The 25,680-nt window shown below is 46.7% G+C and overlaps 1 protein-coding gene across 1 annotated transcript in view; it reads right to left on the reverse strand.

Annotated features, from left to right (window-relative positions):
• The window catches only part of LOC126109439 (mothers against decapentaplegic homolog 6), a 238,441-nt gene that overhangs the window by 104,750 nt on the left and 108,011 nt on the right, over window positions 1–25,680 (reverse strand). The window contains exon 2 of the mRNA XM_049914470.1: window positions 20,026–20,079. Coding sequence (XP_049770427.1) covers window positions 20,026–20,079 — 54 coding nt within the window. The remainder of the gene's footprint in view (window positions 1–20,025; window positions 20,080–25,680) is intronic.

Consider the following 25,680-nt stretch of genomic DNA (forward strand, 5'->3'; position numbering starts at 1 on the left):
AAATTAAGAATTAAACTATGTAACAAATGAGTGAGCTAGGAGTATACGACTTGCTGCTGCAGCTGCTTATCCAACGGCGGCAGGGAGCACACACCACAATCCAGTATTTGCCTTCCGCTACAGTTTTTGCCCACTACTGTTGGATTCCGTACTGTTCTCTGACAACACGTCATATTACCTGCCTCTTTTTCTACCCTATGTTGTGCATCCATCTGCATTCCTCGGCGTTTCTGCGTAAGACCATTTCATTTCTTAAAACCGTAATTAGTTTTCAATATACTTCTTAAACACTGGTCCGCGTCCGAAGCCAAGTGGTCAGCATAGATGGGTGCCGTGCGGAGGACCCGGTTCGATTCCCGGCACTGCCAAGAATTTTTCCTTTTCTCTGGTAGATTAGATTAGATTCGTTCTTCGTTCCATAGATCCGTGCTGACGAGATCCTCGTGGTTGTGGAACATGTCAATTTTTTTTAAGTTGAAATAACAATACTAACGGTATGAATATATACATCATTTGTTTCTATTAAAAAATTCGTCAGTGGAGTAGAAGGAGTTGGCCACTAGTAAGTCTTTCAGGCTCCTTTTAAACTGATCTTTATTTGTAACTCATTTTTTTATGTTTGCTGGCAAATTATTGAAGATGAGTGTTCCTGAGTAGTGGACCCCTTTTTGAACTAAACTAAGTGCTTTTAAGTCCTTCTGCAGATCGTTTTTGTTCCTGGTATTGTATCTATGAACTGAGCTGTTTGTTGGAAAATGAGATATATTATTTAGGACAATTTTCATTATAAATATAGTGAGAGGCAGTAGTCAGTATACCCAGTTCTTTGAAGAGGTTTATACAGGACGTCCGTGAATTTACTCCACAAATAATACGTATTACATGCTTTTGGACTCTGAAAACTTTTGTTTGACTTGAAGAGTTACCCCAAAGTATTATACCATATGACATTATGGAATGAAAGTAGGCAAAGTATACAAGCTTTTTCATATTTATGTCGCCTATGACAGCTAACACTCGAATTGCAAATACAGATTTGTTAAGGCGTTTCTGCAGTTCTGTGGTGTGCTCCTCCCAACTGAATTTATTATCAAGTTGTAATCCCAGGAATTTAAGACTGTCAGTCTCTTCTATCTGCTCTTCTTCATACTTTATGCATATGCTGGGTGGAAACCTCTTCAGGTTCTGAATTGAATATAGTGAGTCTTTTCGAAGTTTAATGTCAGTGAGTTGGCTTTAACCCCTTATTTGGCAGTGCTGCTCTCCAGCAACATCAAATTTACGTTGGCCTTATGGGACAACAAACACTTCCCAGTGCCTGTTACTGGCATTGTTGCCTCCAGGCAATGTTCCTTTACACACTGCGAATACTAGTTGTAGTAGTCAAAGTTTTCCACACGAGATGGCATCTTCTGCAGTGGTGTTACAGAGATCTCCTCGTGTGAGCAACAGGGGTGTCTTATTTTGGTTCTGAAAGAGTGGATTTCGAAAAATTGGCAGTAATCTTAGCAGATTTTCTTCAAGAAATACCCAGAGGTGAGTTTACAGCAGAAATATTTCAATCAAATATTGTTTTGAATTACGTAAATAGTATAAAACTTTTATGTTGCCTGTGAGCAACATTGCCCATAGTTGAGACATGTTCCATTAGTATATTACATATGCTTACGCCGGATATTCAAAACAATAAAATCGTGACACTTGCAAGCTCATTTTGTGGTGTCCAACCACTCTCAACAGTGAAATGATGGGACAGCAATGAAAAAAGAAGAATTGATGTGCCCTGTCCCAGTATTGTACGTCAGTACAACAAGCATATGGGAGGAGTTGATCTTGCTGGTATGCTGATAGAGCTCTACAGAGTACCAATGAAAACTAGGTGTTGGTACATGAGATTGTTTGGATTTATGCTAGATCTGAGTGTTGTAAATGCCTGGCTGGTATTTCGAAGAGAATCTCTGGACAAAAGGGCCTCAATGAAGTCATATCTGCCCAGATATTGCCAATGGTTTGATGTTTTCAGGGAAAAGAAAAGTAGGAAGGCCCTCAATAGACTTAACACCACCGCAAAAGAAGAGGGGGAAGCCAACAACTCCGACTGTTACACAAGATGCCCGAGTTGATAATATGGAGCATTGGCCTGTATATGGTCCCAAAGCTCGTTGTCGTTATTGTCCATCTGGATTTTCATGTGTTCAAAATGCAGTCTAGTACTGTGCTTCGTTCCAAAGAGTAACTGTTTCCAAAAATTCTACTGCAAGAAGAACTAGGAGGGGAAAATGAAACAGTTCTATTGCACAGCAGGAATGCACAAATCTATTTATAAATTAAATTATTCACGTACAGGAAACCTTTTGCTTGAGGTTATTGGCAAACACTTTTTTTTCTATAATATGTATAAATGTAGTCTATTGCTGGCAACGTTGCTTGTAAGCAACATTTCATAATTTCATAATTTTTGTCAAAAATTTCTAAAACCGTCTGAATTGTATTTCTTTAAGCACAATAAATAAATATAAGCACTGAATTTTTTTTTGTTTTTATTTTCACCATTTGCCAAATACAGGGTTAAACCATTTATTAACATCCATACAAATATCATTGGCAGATCTTTCTAGAACTACACTGGATATACTATTTATTGCAATACTTGTGTCAGCTGCAAACAAAACGAACTCTGCTTCTGCTGTACTGTGTACACTCGGCCTCGTGATGTCAAATGAGGAGTTACTTGATTTTTTTCCTTCTTCTTCCTTCATTTTGTTCGTTGTTGATCGTTGTGTTTGGTCGTTGCGGACGTCACATGACACCCGTTAAAGTTCGTTTGTTGATCCTCCCACTCAGTTTTTTATTACAGAGGCCACTCAGCTCTCTGGCCGAACACGCTGACCTACCGAACCGGCAATTTATCCAGCGGAGGCAGCTCTACAGTCTGGAATGTCTGCAAAACGTCCAGGAGAGCGACAAGCTGAGCACATGCCCCTCCGTACCACACCCGCACGACGCCGCGAGGCATAGGATGACACGGCGCTCGGTCGACATCCCTCGGGTCGTCACGGCCTCGTTTTTCTAAATCCCGAACTCTTTTATTCTCCTTTTTCACCTTATCCGACGTCCACGATTCACTTCTGCACGACGAGTGGTTAACGGCATACTGGAAGAGGCGCTCTGCGTAGCGTGTGTCGGACTGCAGCGCGAGTTTTTGTTTTGAGCAGCGGACACGCGCCCACGGACCCACAGCACAGCGGACGGTCCCTTTGAAGAGGCGCCGCCGGATTCCTGGAGGCGCACAGCCGGCGCCCGCCATTGGCCGCGCCGCGTCAGCTGTTCCGGCGCTCGGCCAATGGCGGCAGCCGTTGCAGCCGCCGCGCCGCGCCTCAGAAATACTCGCCGCTCCCAGCGGCGCCCGTCGCCTTCTCCGCGGCCGCTCAGCAACTGTTTCATTACGAGACCGTGGTATAGGTGGTTGTTGTTGTTGTGGTCTTCAGTCCAGAGACTGGTTTGATGCAGCTCTCCATGCTACTCTATCCTGTGCAAGCTTCTTTATCTCCCAGTACCTACTGCAACCTACATCCTTCTGAATCTGCTTAGTGTATTCATCTCTCGGTCTCCCTCTACGGTTTTTACCCTCCACGCTGCCCTCCAATACCAAATTGGTGATCCCTTAATGGCTCAGAACATGTCCTACCAACCAATCCCTTCTTCTAGTCAAGTTGTGCCACAAGCTCCTCTTCCGCTGTGGCCGAGCTGTTCTAGGCGCTTCAGTCCGGAACCGCGCTGCTGCTATGGTCGCAGGTTCGAATCCTGCCTCGGGCATGGAAGTGTGTAAAGTCCTTCAGTTAGTTACGTTTAAGTAGTTCTAAGTTCTAGGAGACTGATGACCTCAAATGTTACGTCCCATAGTGCTCAGAGCCATTTGAACCATTTGACAGCTTTGCCAATGCGCTGTCGTTACATACCTTGTGCACTCGTTACTACCGCCGTCTGTGCATGCGCATACCGCTGTCACATAACTCTTTATGTCACCTCAAGTGTATAACCTACGTACTCCAACGCCAGTCACAGTGTCATGGTGAATATTCCAATTTCATCAGAGACCTTTAATGCTGTCCTTCCTTGCAGTGTACCACACCTGCGAAAGGGGAGCAGTCAAATGGGGTACAGGGTGCGCAACGGCACAGAAGACAAATGGGGCATTGGGAATTACATCAGGCCCTTGCATGCGGCCCTTCCTTGCAGTGTACCACACCTGCGAAAGGGGAGCAGTCAAATGGGGTACAGGGTGCGCAACGGCACACAAGTCAAATGGGGCACGCACAGGTCACGCACGCACTTCGCAACGGCGGAGCAGCGGTGACACGCTTGAGCACGTGTTGACGGTGCGTGTAGCAGGGCGTCGCCAGGCCACGTGACCGTGGCGAGGATGGGCTGGGCTCCGCGGTATTTTGTCAACCAGAGAGAGAGAGAGAGAGAGAGAGAGAGAGAGAGAGAGAGAGAGAGAGACGGCGCGCCCGCCTGCCACCTCAGCGCTACTCTGCGTGCCGTGCCGTCCCCAAGGCCGGCAAAGGACAGCCGCAAGGTCACGTGGCAGACAGACTCCCGCCCCTCTCCACTCAGCGCTCACTCTGCGAGGTGTGCGCTATCTCCCGCTTTCTGCCGGCGGCTCTCTCATTTAACCAGCTGCAGGTACGCACCTGCGTCTAACGCACTACGTAGGAATATCGAAATAATCAGCAACCAGTTGCATAAAAGAAATTTTAATTTATTTAACCGGTTTCAGGCACTTAGTGCCCTACTTCAGAAAGAAAATGTGTGCGAAATCTTATGCGACTTAACTGCTAAGGTCATCAGTTCCTAAGCTTACACACCACTTCATCTAAATTATCCTAAGGACACACACACACACACACACACACACACACACACACACACACACATGCCCGAGGGAGGACTCGAACCTCCGCTGGGACCAGCCGCACGGTCCATGACTGCAGCGCCTAAGACCGCTTGGCTAATCCTGCGCGGACTTCCTTCAGAAAGTTGTAACCATCGCATTATTTGCGAGTGTCAACAATATGATGTATGCAACAAATGACAACAGCAACATGCTGCATGCTTCTCCATGTTGAAACTCGCAAATAATGCGACAGTTACAACCTTCTGCCTGAAACCGGCTAAGGAAATTATGCAAGTGTTCGCCTATTATTTCGGTATATAGCTGCTGAAAATGGATAAAATACCAAACACAACGTAGGGAAGCATTCATAGTTGATAAAAGGTCTTAGTGCCGTTTAGTCATTGCGTCTAAGGCAGCCAACCACGCACGCAACCAAATTTGGAAACAGCTGCAAACATTCCACTCGAAATGCAGGCTGTATCGTGTTACCGAAAGACGACGCGAGTGGAAGTATGTGGTAGACCTAATATCGGCAGAAAATATTCCAGTAAAATTAGTCCACGAAGAAGCTAACGTCAATATGAAATAATGCTATAGGCAGTACCAACCAGTAGCTCTTGATTCTTTAAAGAATCCATTCTTCTACACAAAACAGCTTCAAACGTAAGACTTCTTTACAAACGCGTTATTGTGTTAAATATTTTATGTTAAGCACGTGAAACCCTTATGGTTCAGGACGTAAACCGCTAATTATATGTGTTTTACTACTTAACGACTAATCACTGTAGACTAATGGAAAAGTCACGCCGCGCGGGATTAGCCGAGCGGTCTTAGGCGCTGCAGTCATGGACTGTGCGGCTGGTCCCGGCGGAGGTTCGAGTCCTCCCTCGGGCATGGGTGTGTTTATTTGTCCTTAGGATAATTTAGGTGAAGTAGTGTGTAAGCTTAGGGACTGATGACCTAAGCAGTTAAGTCCCATAAGATTTCACACACATTTGGACATTTTTTGAAAAGTCAAAACGAAAAAAAAATGTTCATATGTGTGTGAAATCTTATGGTACTTAACTGCTAAGGTCATCAGTCCCTAAGCTTACACACTACTTAGCCTAAATTATTCTAACGGCAAACACACACACCCATGCCCGAGGGAGGACTCGAACCTCCGCCGGTACCAGAAAACGAAAATTAGCTGAGTATTCTTCGGGTAATGTGCACTCTGTTTTTAACAAAAGCTAGTTTTTTCACGCACCTCAATGTATATGACGTCACATCTCATAGACCGGGGCACACGAGAAATACGGGCGACCCGCATCGAAGTTGTGACGTCACACTAGTCGGCTGAGGTCGCGACTCGAGTTGTCCGCCATACTTCGTGTACGCTCGCTTCGGTGGGCGTCCCACGGGAAATCAGTATACAGTTGAAAATATAACTACTTAAAGTCTTAAATTTCTCGTGTGCTATCCAGAACTTATATACAGTTAAACGAGCAATCGAGAATTGTTAAACTCGTCTGAAAACGTTAGCCGCTCCCCGCCGGTGACGGCTGCTGGCCATCGTAACCTAAAGCCGTGAAAACTGCAAACACGCACACCACATTTTTAAACCACTTCACAGAAAAAGCACCACCCTACAGCCTTAAAAACGCAAGGAAGCAGAAATAATAATTCGCAGACAGGTAATGCCCACCTATCATAAGCCAAAAAAGATCCACTACAGTAACTATAAGAAATAGATACGCCAGCCATCTTACTTGAAGAAATTATTTTCTACGCCTAAAATTTCCGATAAAAAATTTTCCTACTTTGTGGCTTCCAATAAAACTGCGATTTCAGTCCACAAATTCCAGACTATATTGTGATTATGACGCCACAAACTCACTCACCCTTGGACTAAACTTATCAGTTTCTCAAGTGCATACTTGGTGTGTGATAACGCTGGTCGATTTGACCAAAGATATCAAACTGATTTGAATTACACCGATCGTCGTCCGAAGACAATACGATCGGACGATGCGACCGCGCACATAGTGGCGTACTGACTTGCAGAGATCGCATTTCTTCGACCGATTACACACTTCCTATTGCAGAAAGTATGTTCCAGATCAATACAAACGATACTATTCCCACTCATACGATATCGTTTTCAGAAATGCAGCTTTCTCTCTTTGATGAGGATGAAGGATTCAACTTCTTGCATGTGTTTGTCTTAGTACCATGGCTGTCTGAGCTAACGAGAAACAAATAGAATTTATGGAGGATTATCGGTTCTTTGCACGTTTGCGGTTCGTCAACCCTGACGATTATAAAGACTCCTTACAAGCAAGTATAGCATGCAAAACAACGAACGCCATTTGTAGGCCAGACAGCAGGGCTGACTCGATGGTGTTCGAGAATGATTACTAGGTAATCAATGGATCGCTGATTCAAACATATTTTTCCCCCCGCGTAATTCAGATTCTGCACCATGTCTTCTTGTTCCTAATAACATACTACATGCGAAATTCCAGATTTCAATGCAAAGACAACTTCTTAGTTACCGATATTTATAAAATATTGTTGCTCAAACAGTCCATGGATGCACTGCCGCTCCACAGCGTCGAACGGGCACAATATTTCGGCGATCAGACATGTCGCCACCGTTATGTGCGTAAGGATTGGCGTAAAATTACAGTGCAAACAACAGAATCTCTGGTGAAATCCATGCCAAGAAGAATGCGAGCGGTTATAAAGAGGAAAGGAGGCTCTACTAAGAACTAACAACAACATTCTATGTTCAAAGTGTAATTTTCAAGCCGGCCTCGGTGACCGAGCGGCTCTAGGCGCTTCAGTCCGGAACCGCGCGACTGCTACGGTCGCAGGTTCGAATCCTGCCTCGGGCATGGATGTGTGTGATGTCCTTAGGTTAGTTAGGTTTAAGTAGTTCTAAGTTCTAGGGGACTGATGACCTCAGATGTTAAGTCCCATAGTGTTCAGAGCCATTTGAATTTTTGGGATTTTCAATACTGTAGACGAATACTTATTTTGCGTCTTACATTGCCTACCTGTACTTCTGAATGCTTAACCATATTTATTTACATAGCAATCTGTGTTTCTTTATTGTATTCTAATTTTCACTGATCAATGGAGACGTCCTCGTTTCTGCTTTATTTTAGTCCGCCTGTTTGCACGCTTTATACACCCTTATACATACAGCCATGTATTAGGTGAATACTTTGTGGAGTAACTACAGGTAACGCTATAAATAACAGAAGAATCAAAATTTTTCGCCAAGTAGTTTGCGTAAAATCGTTTGAGAAAGACTGTAGAGTAGGTGAGGCGCGCGCGCCTCCGATTTGCCAGGATGGCGCGCCGACGGGGGCAAAGAATCTGCGTGTGAATGGGATCACCCAACGCAGGCGCTCAGGCTGAGTGGGAGGCATGCGCCCACACGCGTGCCCGTGCTTGCACAGCGACTAGCCGCTAGGGCGCCCCTTTAGACCGCAGCTTGTACACTGCTGGGGCCTGGCCGGCCTGCGTGCAGACAACACAAGGCGCCGCCGCGCCGGCCTCCGGCAGAGGACGGCGCCAAGGTCACGTGACCGGCGCCGCGCGGCTTTCTGCGCCTCGGCCCCTTCCCCGTCAGAGGCGTGAGCTCAGCGCCGCCCGCCGGCCACTTTCCTTCCTGCTCTTCCTTTTCCCTTTCCTGCCGGCCTCAGGATCCGGCTGCGCTGGCGCCTCAGCGCCGATACGGCAGCGCGCCACAAGACGGCCGACGCCGCCGCCGCCGGCAGTGGCCGGGCTATTTATAGACGCGGCTGGCGGCGGCGGCGCCGGAGGCGGGGGGGAGGGGGCAGCACTGGCTGCGAAGGGGCGGCGCGCCTCGCTATTTCTACTCGCACGTCGCCCCAAACGCAGGCCTAGTGCTCCGCCGGTTACGGAAGAGAATTTGCAGCCTTCACACCTTTCTGAAGAGCAACTCGCCACCTCGCCACATGTCACTGCTTAGCCGCCCTTCTGTGCTAACGCTGCCCGCTACTGTAGTAGCCTGGGCCAGTGTCTGGGGTTTATTCCTCATCTTGTGGCTTGAAGCGTTCCTCCTCATGCATCGTTCAAAATGGTTCAAATGGCTCTGAGCACTATAGGACTTAACTGCTGTGCTCATCAGTGCCCTAGAACTCAGAACTACATAAACCTAACTAACCTAAGGACATCACAAACACCCATGTCCGAGGCAGGATTCGAACCTGCGACCGCAGCGGTCGCGCGGTTCCAGATTGTAGCCCCTAGAACCTCTCGGCCACTCCGGCCGGCTCACGGATCGTCTCCGAACTTCTGTAGCGTCTAGTGAAGTCCTGTAGTGACACGGGGGCGGTGCGCGAGACAATCTACGCGACGCACTTCTGTGTAGACTTCATCCAAAACGTTTGTTAGCTGACCTGGGTGATATTTAGCTCGTGCTACACCACGATTGGGCCCGCGAGTCAGGGTTAAAACAATACCCTCCTCTGTTATCACTATTCCAGGGAACGATACTGCAGTGCCTGTGTTATTCCGAATTACGATGCAATGCTCCTTCGGACATGCAGCGATCTTCAAGTAAAATATCTCCCCTGCAGGGCAATATACGAAATGGATGTACGAGTACGGCTAGTAGACACATGGATGACGGCATATGGAAGGTTGCGTCTGGCCGCGAGTCGTGTTTGGGTAGCCAAATGGGAAGGCGACGACTCGCGATAAGCGGCAAATCCGGGTTCGGGTCCCTGTCCAGCACAAGCTTTCATTGTCGTCATTCCATTATAAGCTGATGGATGTCCATACTCGAAACCGCGGGTGCATTTTGTTCCGGCGTAACGACAAGTTCCGGCACGAAGATGAAGAACGCAACAGCAGAGGAGACTGTGAGACGACGTCAGCCAATAGTTCGGTGACTAGGACGGCACCACGACAGCAGCGGCCTCTACACGAAGAGAATATACGCGCCGTCCTTGCCAGCTTCGGCCGGACAGTAGAAGACGGACACTAGTACAGCTGTTACTTGTGATCCATATCGATTACCTGCATGGACATTGTATATAGCGAAAGACGCTGATTATTTGGATGTCGCCAATAGCTTGCGACAGAACATCGTAAACGAAAGTTAACTGTTCTCAACCATTAATGTGATTTGCGTAAATTGTTTTATAGCTACCGGAGAAAGCAGCATCCTTTAGGCATTCTATTAGAGACGAGTGGCCAGGACCCCACAGGCCGGCCGCTGTGGCCGAGCAGTTCTAGGAGCTTCAGTCCGGAACCTCGGTGCTGCTACGGTCGCAGGTTCGAATCCTGTCTCGGGCATGGAGGTGTGTGATGTCCTTAGGTTAGTTAGGTTTAAGTCTAGGGGACTGATGACCTCAGATGGTAAGTCCCATAGTGCTTAGAGCGATTTGAACCATTTTTTTGAGGACCCCACACATTTCATTTCAATCCATGAAACAGTCTGATTATCTTCAACAGCTACCTAGTCCCAACACCGGACAACAAACACCGTAATCAATTCGCCACACCGCCATGAACCTGTCTCTACCATGTCTTGTGAAGACACGAGCACAGTCTCAATTCAAGGAGGGTAAGGGAATACAGGAGAACTTCACATTTCGAGTCTCTATTGGATCAAAACTCAATCTATTATGTTTATATGCAGTCTGAAGCGACGAATGGCAATTTCCCTCAAGGCTGGGCTTCGAACCCTTGCCTCCTGCTCACTACGCACATGCGCTAAGCACTACGCCACCCTGGCACGGTAGCTTTGCACAACTGCACGGACTATCCTAGCAGGCCTCCCTCCTCATACCAAATTCCCATCCGCGCCTCAGCCCACTTGCTATTCACCATAAATTCACCACTGCAACTGTGCGAAGCAATCGTGACAGGGCGGCCTTGTTGTTAGTACATCTGCCTAGCGACCAGGAGACCCAGCTTCGTTTCTTGACTTGGTGCAAATTTTCATTCGTTTCTTCAGTCTGCATACGTACATCATAAATGTTTGAGACTTGAAGAGATCTCTCGAACCATACAGTTTCATTTGATTTTTGTTGTTGTTGTTACTATTATTACTTAAAGCACACACACCACGGTTTCAGCCAGGATCTCCTGGTTCGGTCGATGCTGACGTGCTATTCCAATACAGTCGGAGAGCTGCTGCGAACCTCTTCGAGTTTAGGAGGAATACGAAGTGGACTGAGACGTGAGTGGAAACCTGGACTGAGCTGGGATCTGTGCAAAGCCACTATGCATGGGTGGCGTAGTGGTTAGCGCATAGGCGTAATAAACAGGACGAGGACACGGTTGCTCAGCGTGTTCGGTCAGAGGGATAACTGCCCTCTGTAATTAAAAGAGAGAGAGAAAGAAATTGAGGGAATCGATCAACGATGAACTTCAATAAGCGGCATGGGATGTCCGCCCCGAACAAATACAACGAACAAAATGAGATTTTTTTAAAAAAAAAAGAGGGAGGGAGCGGCAGATTGCCTGCTAGTAAGCAGGAGGTCCCAGGTTCGAATCCCGGTCGCGCACACATTAAAAAAAAAAAAAAAAAAAAGAGCCAGCACGGTATCTCAGCGTGTTCGCTCAGAGAACTGGCTGGTCTCTGTAATGAAAAAACTGAGTGAAGGGAACAACAACGAACTCCAACTGATGCCACATGACCAAATAAAAACAAAGTCTGTGTACGCTCACCCGAAAATCACCAATGAATCAAGACGTTTCGCACGCGCGCGAAAGTGAACGCACTTCCGAAAACTTTCTGATCCTTCCATACGCGAAAACAACGTTAGTGGCCACTGACTACAAACTTCCGCAGTACGCCTCCACACCAGCTCCACGCCAGAGGACACAAACTCGCCTCCTACACTCTGTCAGGGCCACCGACAGATTCCCCGATTCCGCGAGCTGCCCACAGCTCCACGACGCTATTTTCACATACCGACATTTCGTCCTCCTGCAACCGAGCGAGGTGGCGCAGTGGTTAGCACACTGGACTCGCATTCGAGAGGACGACGGTTCAATCCCGCGTCCGTGATTTCCCTAAATCGCTCCAGGCAAATGCCGGGAGGGTTCCTTTGAAAGGGTACGGCCGACTTCCTTCCCTAATCCCATGAGACCGATGACCTCGCTGTTTGGTCTCTTCCCCCAAACAACCCAACCCAACCCTCATTCTGCTGCGCAGAAAATAGACACTGCGATTGGCCGTTTCCTGCTACTGTTCAGGATACATCTGTAAAGTGCCGCTGCTTGTCGACACATTCAGAAGTTGTTTCCCAAAGGGAACTTTGAGACGCCGGCCATTCAGTGGGAAAAACCCTCGACCTAGTCGGGCCACGCCACCACCCTTCAGACGGATTACTGGAAACCACAGCCTGTTTGCCTTCAGGCTGGAGAACAGCCGCTGTCCCGCGGACAATGGCAAACCGGTCCTGTCACCCACAGAAGCGGTCGGCCCTTGCCGAAGGTCACGGCCCGTAAATGACCCGTTACAGGTTAATTTTCCGGCCTTCCCCTAATCCTCCTAATGGGGTGGCGGTCGGATCCCACTACACTGATTTTAAGGGCGAATAATTTCCCCACTGTGGTCGTGTTTTCCAGCATCTGTGTCAGACTTCTAAAGATGTTACCGAAGCACTACATGGCCAATGAAAATATCTACATCTTGTCCCGATTCTAATTCGCTGAAAGGCCTATCCCGTAAGTAATTATTTGAAGCTGCCGAAATAACAAGGAGACCACACGCCAATCGGATTTTTGTAATTATTGATAATTACGACAAGTGAATTTCAGACACCACATGTCAGTCTGCCAAAGAAATGTAAAACATTTTGGCAACATCAAAGTTGAAGTTTTCCAACCAACTTTAACACGTTAAATCTAGCTCAAATATTTGGTAGGTTACGTAGCTCTTCGGAAGAATGCTCGACTGCCATGTCCAGGTGCGATTATCGACAGAAACATACTTCTAAACAAAGGTGCATGTCCTCCACTTAGCGTAACACACTAAAGGTGGGAAAAAAATCGGTAGCGCTCAAGACTTATATCAGTGGATCGCTGGTTCGATTCTCGTTTTGGTCCTATTTATCTCGCCTTTCCTCCAATCAGTTAGAACACCTACAGCATTCAAAAATAGAATACATAATCAAATATATGCTAATTGCCACATATCCGTCATTTTTATGAAAACTACATGTCTTCTTGTTTCCATTTACATACCACACACAAAAATCGAGTTTTCATTGCAAACATAAATTTCTAATTACTGATCTTTTAATAAAGATTATTTAAATTTAAAAAAATTACAAACTACATTTTTTTCATCTTCGTATATTTTACGATTCATGGAACTGCTCACAGAACATACACCTTTATTTACTATCAAAAACAGTCTTGATCACAATTTATTTATTATGGTTACCGGATTCGACCACCACTGTGGTCATCTTCAGACCAATGAGTAAGAACCTCCTTCTGGTGGTAAATCACTAGTGATTTACCACCAGGTAATGTTATTTCCTTGCACACCTAATTTTTCGGCGCTAGGATTCAGACTGTCCTTTAAAATGTTGATAAACGTGTGGTGATCCGTTGTACCTTCTGTGAAATGTAATTTTCCAGAACCTGCAGCATTCATACAGCCCTACCCCATCAGGGAGCCACCACTGAGTTTAACCTTTGGCACAAGATTGCGTGACATCATCTCCGCAATCTTCTTGCGCCACACCATTCGCCTGCCATCCGACCAGAATACGTTATATTTACTCTCATCAGAAAATATTACTCCATTCCAGAAGTCTTCCTTTTTGAATCTGTGATCTACCCCAAAATGAACTCCTTTCTTTCGATTTCGTTCACTGACCAAAAATTTCTTGCGCGCTACCAGGCCGTGATACCCATACGTTTTGAAGGTATTTCTGATTCTGTTGGCACATACCTTCTTTCCGCTAGACTTCAGATGGCTCTGAGCACTATGGGACTTAACTTCTGAGGTCATCAGTCCCGTACACACACATCCATGCCCGAGGTAGGATTCGAACTTGCGACCGTAGCGGTCGCGCGGTTCCAGACTGTAGCACCTAGAACCGCTCGGCCACTTCGGCCGGCGCTTTCCGCTAGACTCTTAACACCCCAGCCAACTTAAAAGCGTTGATTTTACGTTTCTTCTTCATTTCGCTCATGATAAATCTGACGTCTGCATCAGTCAAAGTGTGAGGGCATCCGGTACGTGGTTGGTTTTTTAATGATTTCGTTGCGCAAAATCGATCTATTGTCGACTGAACCGTCGATCTAGTCTACCGACTACTTTAGCAATCTCGTAAAGAGGATTTGCACCCATCATGGAAGCGCAGAATAAGTTTCCTTTGGATCAGCGTTGTCTCACTACCCTTACGGCCCACGGCACTAATTGCACCGTATCGGCGCCGTTCAGAACCCCAACAGGCGATAGAGTGGGGCCGCTCACGGTTGACTCCAGTGTGTGCCGTGGGTCAGCGTCACAGTTTAATCACTGCTCGCACAATTTCGGCACGTTCAGACGGTTGACGAATACTTTGTGAACTAGCTCTTGTATTATCTTTTCTATTTTGTTAACCTTGCTGTCGATTTGAATGTATTTCTTTCCTTGCTTTTCAACAAAAATGAGTTACCGAGGTACTTCTCGCATGACTGGCTCTTTTTAAATTTTGTATACATTTCTTTTCATGTTACAAAGACTTTGTTCTCTAAAACATATGCAGCTAGACGAATACTTTTTGGACTCACTGTAGAAGATCTCCAATTTATGGACAGATTAAGCAGCGGTGAGGATTTCATGGTACACGTCTACATCAACATTTATACTCCGCAAGCCACCCAACGATGTGTAGCGGAGCGCACTTCACGTACCACTGTCATTACCTCCCTTTCCTGTTCCAGTCGCGTATGGTTCGCTGGAAGAACGACTGCCGGAAAGCCTCCGTGCGCGCTCTAATCTCTCTAATTTTACATTCGTGATCTCCTCGGGAGGTATAAGTAGGGGGAAGCAATATATTCGATACCTCATCCAGAAACGCACCCTCTCGAAACCTGGCGAGCAAGCTACACCGCGATGCACAGCGCCTCTCTTGCAGAGTCTGCCTCTTCAGTTTTCTAAACATCTCCGTAACGCTATCACGCTTACCAAATAACCCTGTGACGAAACGCACCGCTCTTCTTTGGATCTTCTCTATCTCCTCCGTCAACCCGACCTGGTACGGATCCCACACTGATGAGCAATGCTCAAGTATAGGTCGAAGGAGTGTTTTGTAAGCCACCTCCTTTGTTGATGGACTACATTTTCTAAGGACTCTCCCAATGAATCTCAATCTGGCACCCGCCTTTCCAACAATTAATTTTATATGATCATTCCACTTCAAATCGTACTCCCAGATATTTTACAGAAGTAACTGCTACCATTGTTTGTTCCGCTATCATATAATCATACAATAAAGGATACTTCTTTCTAGATTTTCGCAATACATTACATTTGTCTACGTTAAGGGTCAGTTGCCACTCCCTGCACCAAGTGCCTATCCGCTGCAGATCTTGCAGCATTTCGCTGCAATTTTCTAATGCTGCAACTTCTCTGTATACTACAGCACCATCCGCGAAAAGCCGCATGGAACTTCCGACACTATCTGCCAGGTCATTTATATACAGGGTGTTACAAAAAGGTACGGCCAAACTTTCAGGAAACATTCCTTATACACAAAGAAAGAAAAGAAGTTATGTGGACATTTGTGCGGAAACGCTTACTTCTCATGTTAGAGCTCATTTTATTACTTCTTTTCAAATCACATTAATCATGGAATGGAAACACACAGCAACAGAACGTACCATCGTGACTTCAAACACTTTGTTACAGGAAATGTTCAAAATGTCCTCCGTTAGCGAGGATACATGCATCCACCCTCCGTCGCATGGAATCCCTGATGCGCTGATGAAGCCCTGGAGAACGGCGTATTGTATCACAGCCGTCCACAATACGAGCACGAAGCATTTGGTACCGGGGTTGCGTAGACAAGAGCTTTCATATGCCCCCATAAATGGAAGTCAAGAGGGTTGAGGTCAGGAGAGCGTGGAGGCCATGGAATTGGTCCGCCTCTACCAATCCATCGGTCACCGAATCTGTTGTTGAGAAGCGTACGAACACTTCGACTGAGATGTGCAGGAGCTCCATCGTGCATTAACCACATGTTCTGTCGTAAAGGCACATGTTCTAGCAGCACAGGTAGAGTATCCCGTATGAAATCTTGATAACGTACCCAATCGAGACATCACCAACAATGCCTGCCCAAACGTTCACCGAAAATCTGTGTTGATGACGTGATTGCACAATTGCGTGCGGATTCTCATGAACCCACACATGTTGATTGTGAAAATTTACAATTTGATTACGTTGGAATGAAGCCTCATCCGTAAAGAGAACATTTACACTGAAATGAGGATTGACACATTGTTGGATCAACCATGGAGGCCAATCAGCTGCTGATAGTGCCTGCACACGCTGTACATGGTACGGAAACAACTGGTTCTCCCGTGGCACTCTCCATACCGTGACGTGGTCAACGTTACCTTGTACAGCAGCAACTTCTCTGACGCTGACATTAGGGTTATCGTCAACTGCACGAATAATTGCCTCGTCCATTGCAGGTGTCCTCGTCGTTCTAGGTCTTCCCCAGTCGCGAGTCATAGGCTGGAATGTTCCGTGCTCCCTAAGACGCCGATCAATTGCTTCGAACGTCTTCCTGTCGGGACACCTTCGTTCTGGAAATCTGTCTCGATACAAACGTACCGCGCCACGGCTATTCCCCCGTGCTAATCCATACATCAAATGGGCATCTGCCAACTCCGCATTTGTAAACATTGCACTGACTGCAAAACCACGTTCGTGATGAACACTAACCTGTTGATGCTACGTACTGATGTGCTTGATGCTAGTACTGTATAGCAATGAGTCGCATGTCAACACAAGCACCGAAGTCAACATTACCTTCCTTCAATTGGGCCAACTGGCGGTGAATCGAGGAAGTACAGTACATACTGACGAAACTAAAATGAGCTCTAACACGGAAATTGTTTCCGGACACATGCCCACATAACATCTTTTCTTTATTTGTGTGTGAGGAATGTTTCCTGAAAGTTTGGCCGTACCTTTTTGTAACACCCTGTATATTGTGAAAAGCAATGGTCCCATAACACTCCCCTGTGACACGCCAGAGGTTACTTTAACGTCTGTAGACGTCTCTCCATTGAGAACAACATGCTGTGTTCTGTCTGCTAGAAACTCTTCAATCCAGCCGCACAGCTGGTCTGATATACCGTAAGCTCTTTGTTTATCAGGCGACAGTGCGGAACGCCGGCAAGGGTTGGGTACCGCACGAAGTTCCAGAGCGCGACGGATGTTTTGCTCGTCGTCTTCCTCCTAGTAACAGGCTGGGGGAAGAGACGGGACAAGACGGCGCGCGTCAGTGAGTTCTCGGCCGGACCGAAAAAGGGCATCAGTCTGTGAGGAGCGGCGGGGCTGGCTGCTCCACTCCGGCCAGTGTTTGCACGCCGCGTTGGGGGGAAGGTCACAGATAAGGGGCCCCTTATCGACCGACAACTGAATCTGGCCGAGGCAAAAACAGCCCAGCCGCGATGCCGCCGCCGCCGCCGCCGCAATCTCGGCCCATTTCAATTAATTTCGGCCGCGCGCCCGCGTTCAACTGGTGGCATTGTTCCCGGCGTGACGGACGAGCGAACCCCGCTTGGCCACAGCCGAGCGTCGCCGCCGCCGCCGCCGCCGCCGAAGTCTCCCTCGGAAGCAGCGTCCAAAACGCCATAGGTGAATACCCTGGGAGCTCCACAATCATACTGCACCGAGGTGGCAAAAGGGATAGCGATACGCCAACACAAGCTACACTACTGGCTATTAAAATTGCTACACCACGAAGATGACGTGCTACAGACGCGAAATTTAACCGATAGGAAGAAGATGCTGAGCTTTTCAGAGCATTCACACAAGATTGGCGCCGGTGGCGACACCTACAACGTGCTGACATGAGGAAAGTTTCCAACCGGTTACTCATACACAAACAGCAGTTGACCGGCGTCGCCTGGTGAAACGTTGATGTGATGCCCCATGTAAGGAAGAGAATTGCGTACAATCACGTTTCGGACTTAGATAAAGGTCGGATTGTAGCCTATCGCAATTGCGGTTTATCGCACCACGACATTGCTGCTCGCGTTGGTCGAGATCCAATGAGTCTTAGCAGAATATGGAATCGGTGGGTTCGGGAGGGTAATACGGAACGCCGGGCTGGATCCCAACGGCCTCGTATCACTAGCAGTCGAGAGGACAGGCATCTTATCGGCACGGCTGTAAAGGATCGTGCAGCCACATCTCGATCCCTGAGTCAACAGATGGGGACGTTTGCAAGACAACAACCATCTGCACGAACAGATAGACGACGTTTGCAGCAGCACGGACTATCAGCTCGGAGACCATGGTTGCGGTTACCCTTGACGCTGCATCACAGACAGGAGCGCCTGCGATGGTGTGCTCAACGACGAACCAGGGTGCACGAATGGCAAAACGTCATTTCTTCGGATGAATCCAGGTTCTGTTTACAGCATCATGATGGTCGCATCAGTGTTTGGCGACATCGCGGTGAACGCACATCGTAAGCGTGTATTCGTCATCGCCATGCTGGAGTATCACCCGGCGTGATGGTATGGGGTGCCATTGGTTACACGTCTCGGTCACCTCTTGTTCGCATTGACTGCACTTTGAACAGTAGACGTTCCATTTCAGGTGTTTTACGACCCGTGGCTCTACCCTTCATTCGATCCCTGCGAAACCCTACATTTCAGCAGGATAATGCAGGACCGCATGTTGCAGGTCATGTACGGGCTTTTCTCGATATATAAAATGTTCGACTGCTGCCCTGGCCAATTGGAAACGTCTGGTCAATCGTGGCCGAGCAACTGGCTCGTCACAACACGCCAGTCGCTACTCTTGATGAACTGTGGTATCCAGTTGAAGCTGCATGGGCAACTGTACCTGTACACGCCATCCCAGCTCTGTTCGACTTAATGCCCAGGCGTATCGAGGCCGTTATTACGGCCAGAAGTGATTGTTCCGGGTACTGATTTCTCAGAATCTATGCACCCAAACTGCGTGAAAATGTAATCACATGTCAGTTCTAGTACAATAGATTTGTCCAATGAATACTCGTTTATCATCTGCATTTCTTCTTGATGTAGCAGTGTTAATGGGTGGTAGTGTATGTTATTGCCTTCGCTTACGAATTTTGAGGTATGTCTAGTAGACTACGTCATTGGACGATGGTTGACAAGCACAGCACGTCTACCCTGAGACTTCGTAGTATTGCAACTCAGAACTAGTGTAGGTTCTTCATGGAACGCCAGCTGATCGCTGAGAATCACTTTCCAAGTGTTCCTGGAAGCGGTATCTGCCATCTACTGATAACAGTAGCAGCGACGATGGTGGTGATACCGAGTGTTGAACGGTCTCATTTACTGCACCTTGACTGATTAGGATACTCTTGAAACCTTTAAGTCCTCGTTACAAGAAAAACAGTTTTCAATAACAGTCTAAAAATAGAGGAGCATCGAGTCATTCACCATCTTAAAGAGCTCGCAGATAATGACGTTTACATCAACTGTGAAGAGCACACCTTACCCCAAGCCTGTCGCTGCGTCGGAAAGGATACAGTGTTGCGAAAACTGAAGTTCTGCAATGCGCTTGAGTCACATAATATAATGTGCTGGCAGATATCGTATGAATTACTGGCTAATGGCAGAGAAAAAAGAATTTTTACTTAGCCACTTTGCTCAACTGTTGCCAAATTTCAGTTTGTTGCGCGTCCGATAAGGGTTCTTCAACTAACGGGACGATAAAAGCTAGGTTAGTAACGCGGGATTCGCAGTCTCGGTGCTCTAAAGCAGCAAGAGACCCGCGGCAGTACGCCACGGGAACAGCTGATTAGGGAGTTCTCTGGAAATTTCTCGACCTCTCCACTGCGCGGCGGCGCCGAGCCGCAGTGTAAACAAAAGCGTTCTGCGAAGCGCAGATAAGGCGTCGCGCCGTGCTGTGTACTCACCTTCAGGTCTAAGCTTCTCTTTGGGGAACCTGCAGTACGGGGGAGGAGGTGACTCTGCAACAGAAGAACAGACAGGGCCGGTTATTGCGGACATCACACCAGCGTATCGATCGTTACACACAACAAAAATAAAAAAAGAGACTGCAAAATTGTCAGTAGACAGCTAAGTACAGAAATTAACAAGAAATGGCTGCAGACATACTGATAATGCCGAGCATGCTCGGCGCGAAACATGATCGCGTCGATAAAATACCTCGATAAAGTACTCAACCACCATAATGTGAGTTATTCGCAGTTGTGATCTCCAGTAAAGAACGAGATAAGTTAAGAAACGTGTGTACGAGAAGACACTGCATGTTCCAGGGGCCCCATGTAATGTACATCTACACTCTGATCACTCAACAGCGCATCAAAGAGTACTATTTATCCTTAAGCTAGTACTACTTGTTATAAGGAAAATTACAGTTTAACATTGTTTCGATGAAGAAATCATTCAGAGTTCGTATGGAAATAGCCAGTGCCTTTTACAAATGCAACATCCAGGTATTTGCCTCACTTGATTTACAAAAACAACACAGAAAACTTAGTACTGGCAGACGAAATTTGAAACCACCAGTTCCCAAATGATAGCCTCGTGCTCAGGGCTGGTTCGAGAACAAATTTTCACACAAACGACTTTCATTTGGTGCCCACCCCGCTTCTTTTCTCTCTTACACTTGCATCCATGTCAGTTTATGTACATATGTCAGCTCGGTGCCCCAATTGGCCGTTACTAATTGTGATACGTCCTGTATAGAAATCTTACAGCTGTGTCGCCTATTAAATCACTTTCAGCTTGGTGAAACAAGTGGCATTCCATCTCTTGGCGAGTGTGTGTGTGTGTGTGTGTGTGTGTGTGTGTGTGTGTGTGTGAGAGAGAGAGAGAGAGAGAGAGAGAGAGAGAGAGAGAGAGAGAGAGAGAGAGAGAGAGCACGTCAGTGGGAGGGAGAGCATTGGGGTAGGAAGGAAAGAAATAATAACAGAAAAAAGGTAAGCAAATAAGAGAGAAAAAGTAAGAAAAAGAGAGAAAGAAAATATGAGAAGAAGAGGGGAAGATAGTATGAAAAGTAGAGGGAAAGAAAGTAAGAAAAGAAAAGGGAAAGTAAGTAAGAAAAGGAGAGGGAAGGAAAGTAAAAAAAAGGATGGGAAGAAAGTAAGGAAAAAGATCGTAAGAATGAAAATAAAATGATGGGAAGCAAGCAATAAAAACTAGGCAAACAAAGTTAGAAAAAAGAGGTAAAGAAAATACGAAAAAAGAGATGAAAGAACTAAGAAAAAAGACATGAAAAGAGGAAAAAGACGAAGAAAGTAAGGAAAAAGGAGGTAAAGAAAGTAAGGAAAAAGGAGGTAAAGAAAGTAAGAGAAAAAAGGTAAAGAAAGTAAGAGAAAAAAGGTAAAGAAAGTAAGAGAAAAAAGGTAAAGAAAGTAAGAGAAAAAAGGTACAGAAAGTAACAGAAAAAAGGTAAAGAAAGTAAGAGAAGAAGAAATTAAAGTAAGAGAAAAAGCAGAGATGGAAGTAAGAGAAAAAGAGGAAAGTAAGAGAAAACGAGGAAATGAAAGTGAGAAAAGGAGAGAGATAGAAAGTAAATGAAGAAGAAAATAAGGGGGCGAAGATAGTAATAAAGAGAGGAAAAGTGGAAAGACAGTAAGAAAAAGAGGGGAAGAACATAAGAAAAAAAGAGAAAAAGAAAGTAAGAAAAGAGCAGAGAAAGAAGCCAGCGTAGATGCAGCAGCAGCAACATTTCTGGAGCTAAAAGAAAAGTGTGTAATTACAGTAATAAGTGACAGAACAAAGTACTATTGACAAAAGAACTTTTAAAACCATGCATCAGCACAGAGGAGGAAAAATTGAGACTGGCAAAATCTAAGTTCTTATGAACCACAAGGACTGCATTATTGGATAAACTTGTTAGTTCTAATTTAACTACTTTTGACAGTTCATTAAAATGATCTACGATGTATGCTTAATAACTAATATTTCCGCTAAAAGATGTGGAGCACTGCGGTTTGTATTCACATAAAGTAAAGTAATACATACAATTAATAAAGTTTTTTGATGTGATACTCAAATGTCGGCAATAATTATACTTTTGCTATCGGGATTGACGATCTTGCTGTTTAGTCCCCTCCCTCGAATCAACCGACCGAGCAATCTTTTGCTATGGAAAACTTTAGACACTCATTGCTGTTAAATGAGAGGATAACGAACCTTAATTTCCTACAAATGTGTATACGAAACACGGTTGTATGGTCGAGAAACCGAAAACCAATAAGGAATTACTAAATATGCGTATGGGCAGAGCAGGCCAGCAGTCGCGGGGAATTATTCCTGCCGGCCGTTTCCCCCCGGCGCGGCCGGCAGCAGAGTCACTGACGTCGACGCGCGGCGTTGCGTAACGCGGAGAGTGCCAGTGCGTGCGTCTGCGTCCGAAGAGCGGCCAGTTGCTCACGGCGGCAGCAGAACCGAACAGGTGCCCCCACGTCACCGCCGTCGGCGCTATTTTTAATGCCGCCGGAACCCGTTCCGCGGCGCCCGGAGAAATAATAAAAATAAGAGCCGGCCGGGCGGGAGAAAAAAGCAAGGAAAAGTAAACGAAAGGAGGAAAAAAGGAAGGCACGCCAGAGGGGAGGGGAACCGGCGCTGCAGCGGGGGGGCGCACGCAGCCGCGATTCACTCGCCGCCCCTTGCACGCTGCCACGGGGTCGCAGGCCGAGAACGCAGCTCCGCTTCGCAGGTACAGCTGCCTCCAACCCGAGAAGTAGGGAACCTAGTGCCGCAACTGAAGCTGTCTCGGCACGCCGTTGGCTACGCTCGAATCGAATAGGTCAGTCGGGACCACGCTGCTGAGGTCATCGGTACCTTTGCTTACACACTACTTAAGCTAACTTAAACTAACTTACGCCTGAGGGAGGACTCGAACCTTCCATGGGCACTGCCGGGCGGGCAGCGGGGGGGATCGGGGGGGGGGGGGGGTGCCGGACGGACCGTGACGACATGGCGACCTAGACAAGGAGACAGCATGACCGTGGGGTCGGGGATTTGTCCGCAATTTTGTGTGGTGGAAGAGGACCCCTAACACCTCACGTGGTTAAAATATTAGGACGCACTACCCGGGAAAAATCGAACCAAAGTTTCTCAGGTGCCTTATGAATATAAAATGTTAGTACACTGCCGAGCCGCCGTCTGGCCTAGGTGTTTAGGGCTCAGATTCTTACGCCAGAGGTCTCGTGTTCGATTCCTTCTCTGGCACTTTTTTTTCTGTTTCATTTTCTTTGGTTATTCCACCAATTATTCAGAAAGTTTCCCAGAGCTACATTATCTTTAACAAATTAGTTACATTACTGAATAAAAATTATTTTCTTTTTGTCCAAAAACAATCACGGCAGTGGGTTTTCCATTTTTCATTGTAAAGTATATGAAGAGAAACATTGCCTTTTTAATCAGAATAGCAAAGTCGATTGGGAAACGTTCAATTTTTATACATATAACAATTATAAACAAGAACCGCAGTGGTAATTATCGTAAAAACAAACAAAGCAATAATTTTTGCGACATCTTGCGCAACATATAAAAGCGGATTTTTTTACAATCACAGGGCGTTTGCAATAAATCTGTACAAAAACATGCCCCATTAACATTTACGAAAAGTTTCCAGTTTCTGACAATTTTGAGGCAAACCAGGCATATTAAAACATGTCTCGGAATGTTGGTGACGATAACTGATGGTGAATTATAGAATGAATTTTTATACAATCTTCCCGGGAATTAATTTCACGATTCTCCTGTAACAATGCGCTGCAATTTTGCAAGCAACAGAAGAAAAAAAAATGTGCCAGAGGAGGAATCGAACCCGAGACCTCTGGCGTAAGGGTCCGAGCATTAACCATGTATGCCAGACGGCGGCTCGGCATTGGACTAACATTTTATACCCATAAGGCACCTAAGAAATTTTGGATCGATTTTTCTCGGGATTTTCCGAGTAGTGCGTCCTAATATTTTAACTACCTGAGGTGTTAGGGGTCCTCTTTCAACACACAAAATTGCGGACAAATCCCCGACCCCGCGGTCGTGCCGTCTCCTTGCCAGTCGGAAAGAATGTTGCTGGCGAGAGGCGATGTTCCGTGTTGAGTCCCGGCCCGGCAAAATTTTAATCCGTCATGAAATTTCACCTCTTTAACGGAAAGAACTGCAGGGATACGCCTAACCATATCTACAATGATGAGCCAAAATATTACGACTACTGCCCACCGCGACGCTAGATTCCGCCCGATGGCGTTGCGGGCACGTGACGCGGTAACAAAACATTGTAAGCGGAGAAGACACGGACGGGGCAACACCCTAGCGAAGATATGGACTGTAAAGGGAGAAATCCATTGAGATAAGCGACTTTGACGAAGGGCAGATTATTATCACGCTGGAAGAAGGCGAAGCTGGTAGAATGGTCATGTGCTACTGTAGTGCGCATCTGCGGAAAGAGGTAGCAGGGTAGTGAAACTACCACTAGTCGCCGAATGGTTGGACGTCCACGACTCAGCACAGAAAGTGGGGTTCGGAGGCTTGTCTGCTCTGTAAATGAAATGAGCGTATGGCATTGTTGGCCGGGAGGTCCCATGCGGGGGAGTTCGGCCGCCGTATTGCAAGTCCTTTTTAGCTGACGCCACTTCGGCGACTTGCGGGTCAATGATGATGGACACACAACGCCCAGTCCCCTGTCGGGAATCGAACCCGGGTCCCTTGCGTGGTAGGCGAAAACGCTACCGCTACACTACGGGACGTCTGCTCTGTGAACTGTGCCTAAAGAACATAATGCTGGTGAGGGTAGAAGTGTTTCGGAGCACACCGCTTATCTCAGAACATGAAGTTCCGCAGCAGACCACCACTACGTGTTCACACGTTGACCCGACGGCACCACCAATTAAGGGGCTCCCGAAAGGCTCAAAATCATGAAAAGTTCAATTTTTACTTTTTTGCGTTTTCTGAATCTGCAGGCTATTACCTTGTAATAGATATATAATTTATTCAATTCCGAATACTACAACTATTTTTAAATTTTTTTTAAATGTGTTCTACATGGGCGTGACCCACTATGGCGCTGTTAAACTGCTGTCAAATGGTGTTATTATTAACGTCCGTGTTCATCAGGTACATTTTAGTGATGTGAGATAAAGTATGTGTTGTGGCTAACCTCTGATGGTTCAATATACACTCCTGGAAATGGAAAAAAGAACACATTGACACCGGTGTGTCAGACCCACCATACTTGCTCCGGACACTGCGAGAGGGCTGTACAAGCAATGATCACACGCACGGCACAGCGGACACACCAGGAACCGCGGTGTTGGCCGTCGAATGGCGCTAGCTGCGCAGCATTTGTGCACCGCCGCCGTCAGTGTCAGCCAGTTTGCCGTGGCATACGGAGCTCCATCGCAGTCTTTAACACTGGTAGCATGCCGCGACAGCGTGGACGTGAACCGTATGTGCAGTTGACGGACTTTGAGCGAGGGCGTATAGTGGGCATGCGGGAGGCCGGGTGGACGTACCACCGAATTGCTCAACACGTGGGGCGTGAGGTCTCCACAGTACATCGATGTTGTCGCCAGTGGTCGGCGGAAGGT

Source organism: Schistocerca cancellata, chromosome 12, assembly GCF_023864275.1.
Source record: "Schistocerca cancellata isolate TAMUIC-IGC-003103 chromosome 12, iqSchCanc2.1, whole genome shotgun sequence".
Taxonomy (NCBI): domain Eukaryota; kingdom Metazoa; phylum Arthropoda; class Insecta; order Orthoptera; family Acrididae; genus Schistocerca; species Schistocerca cancellata.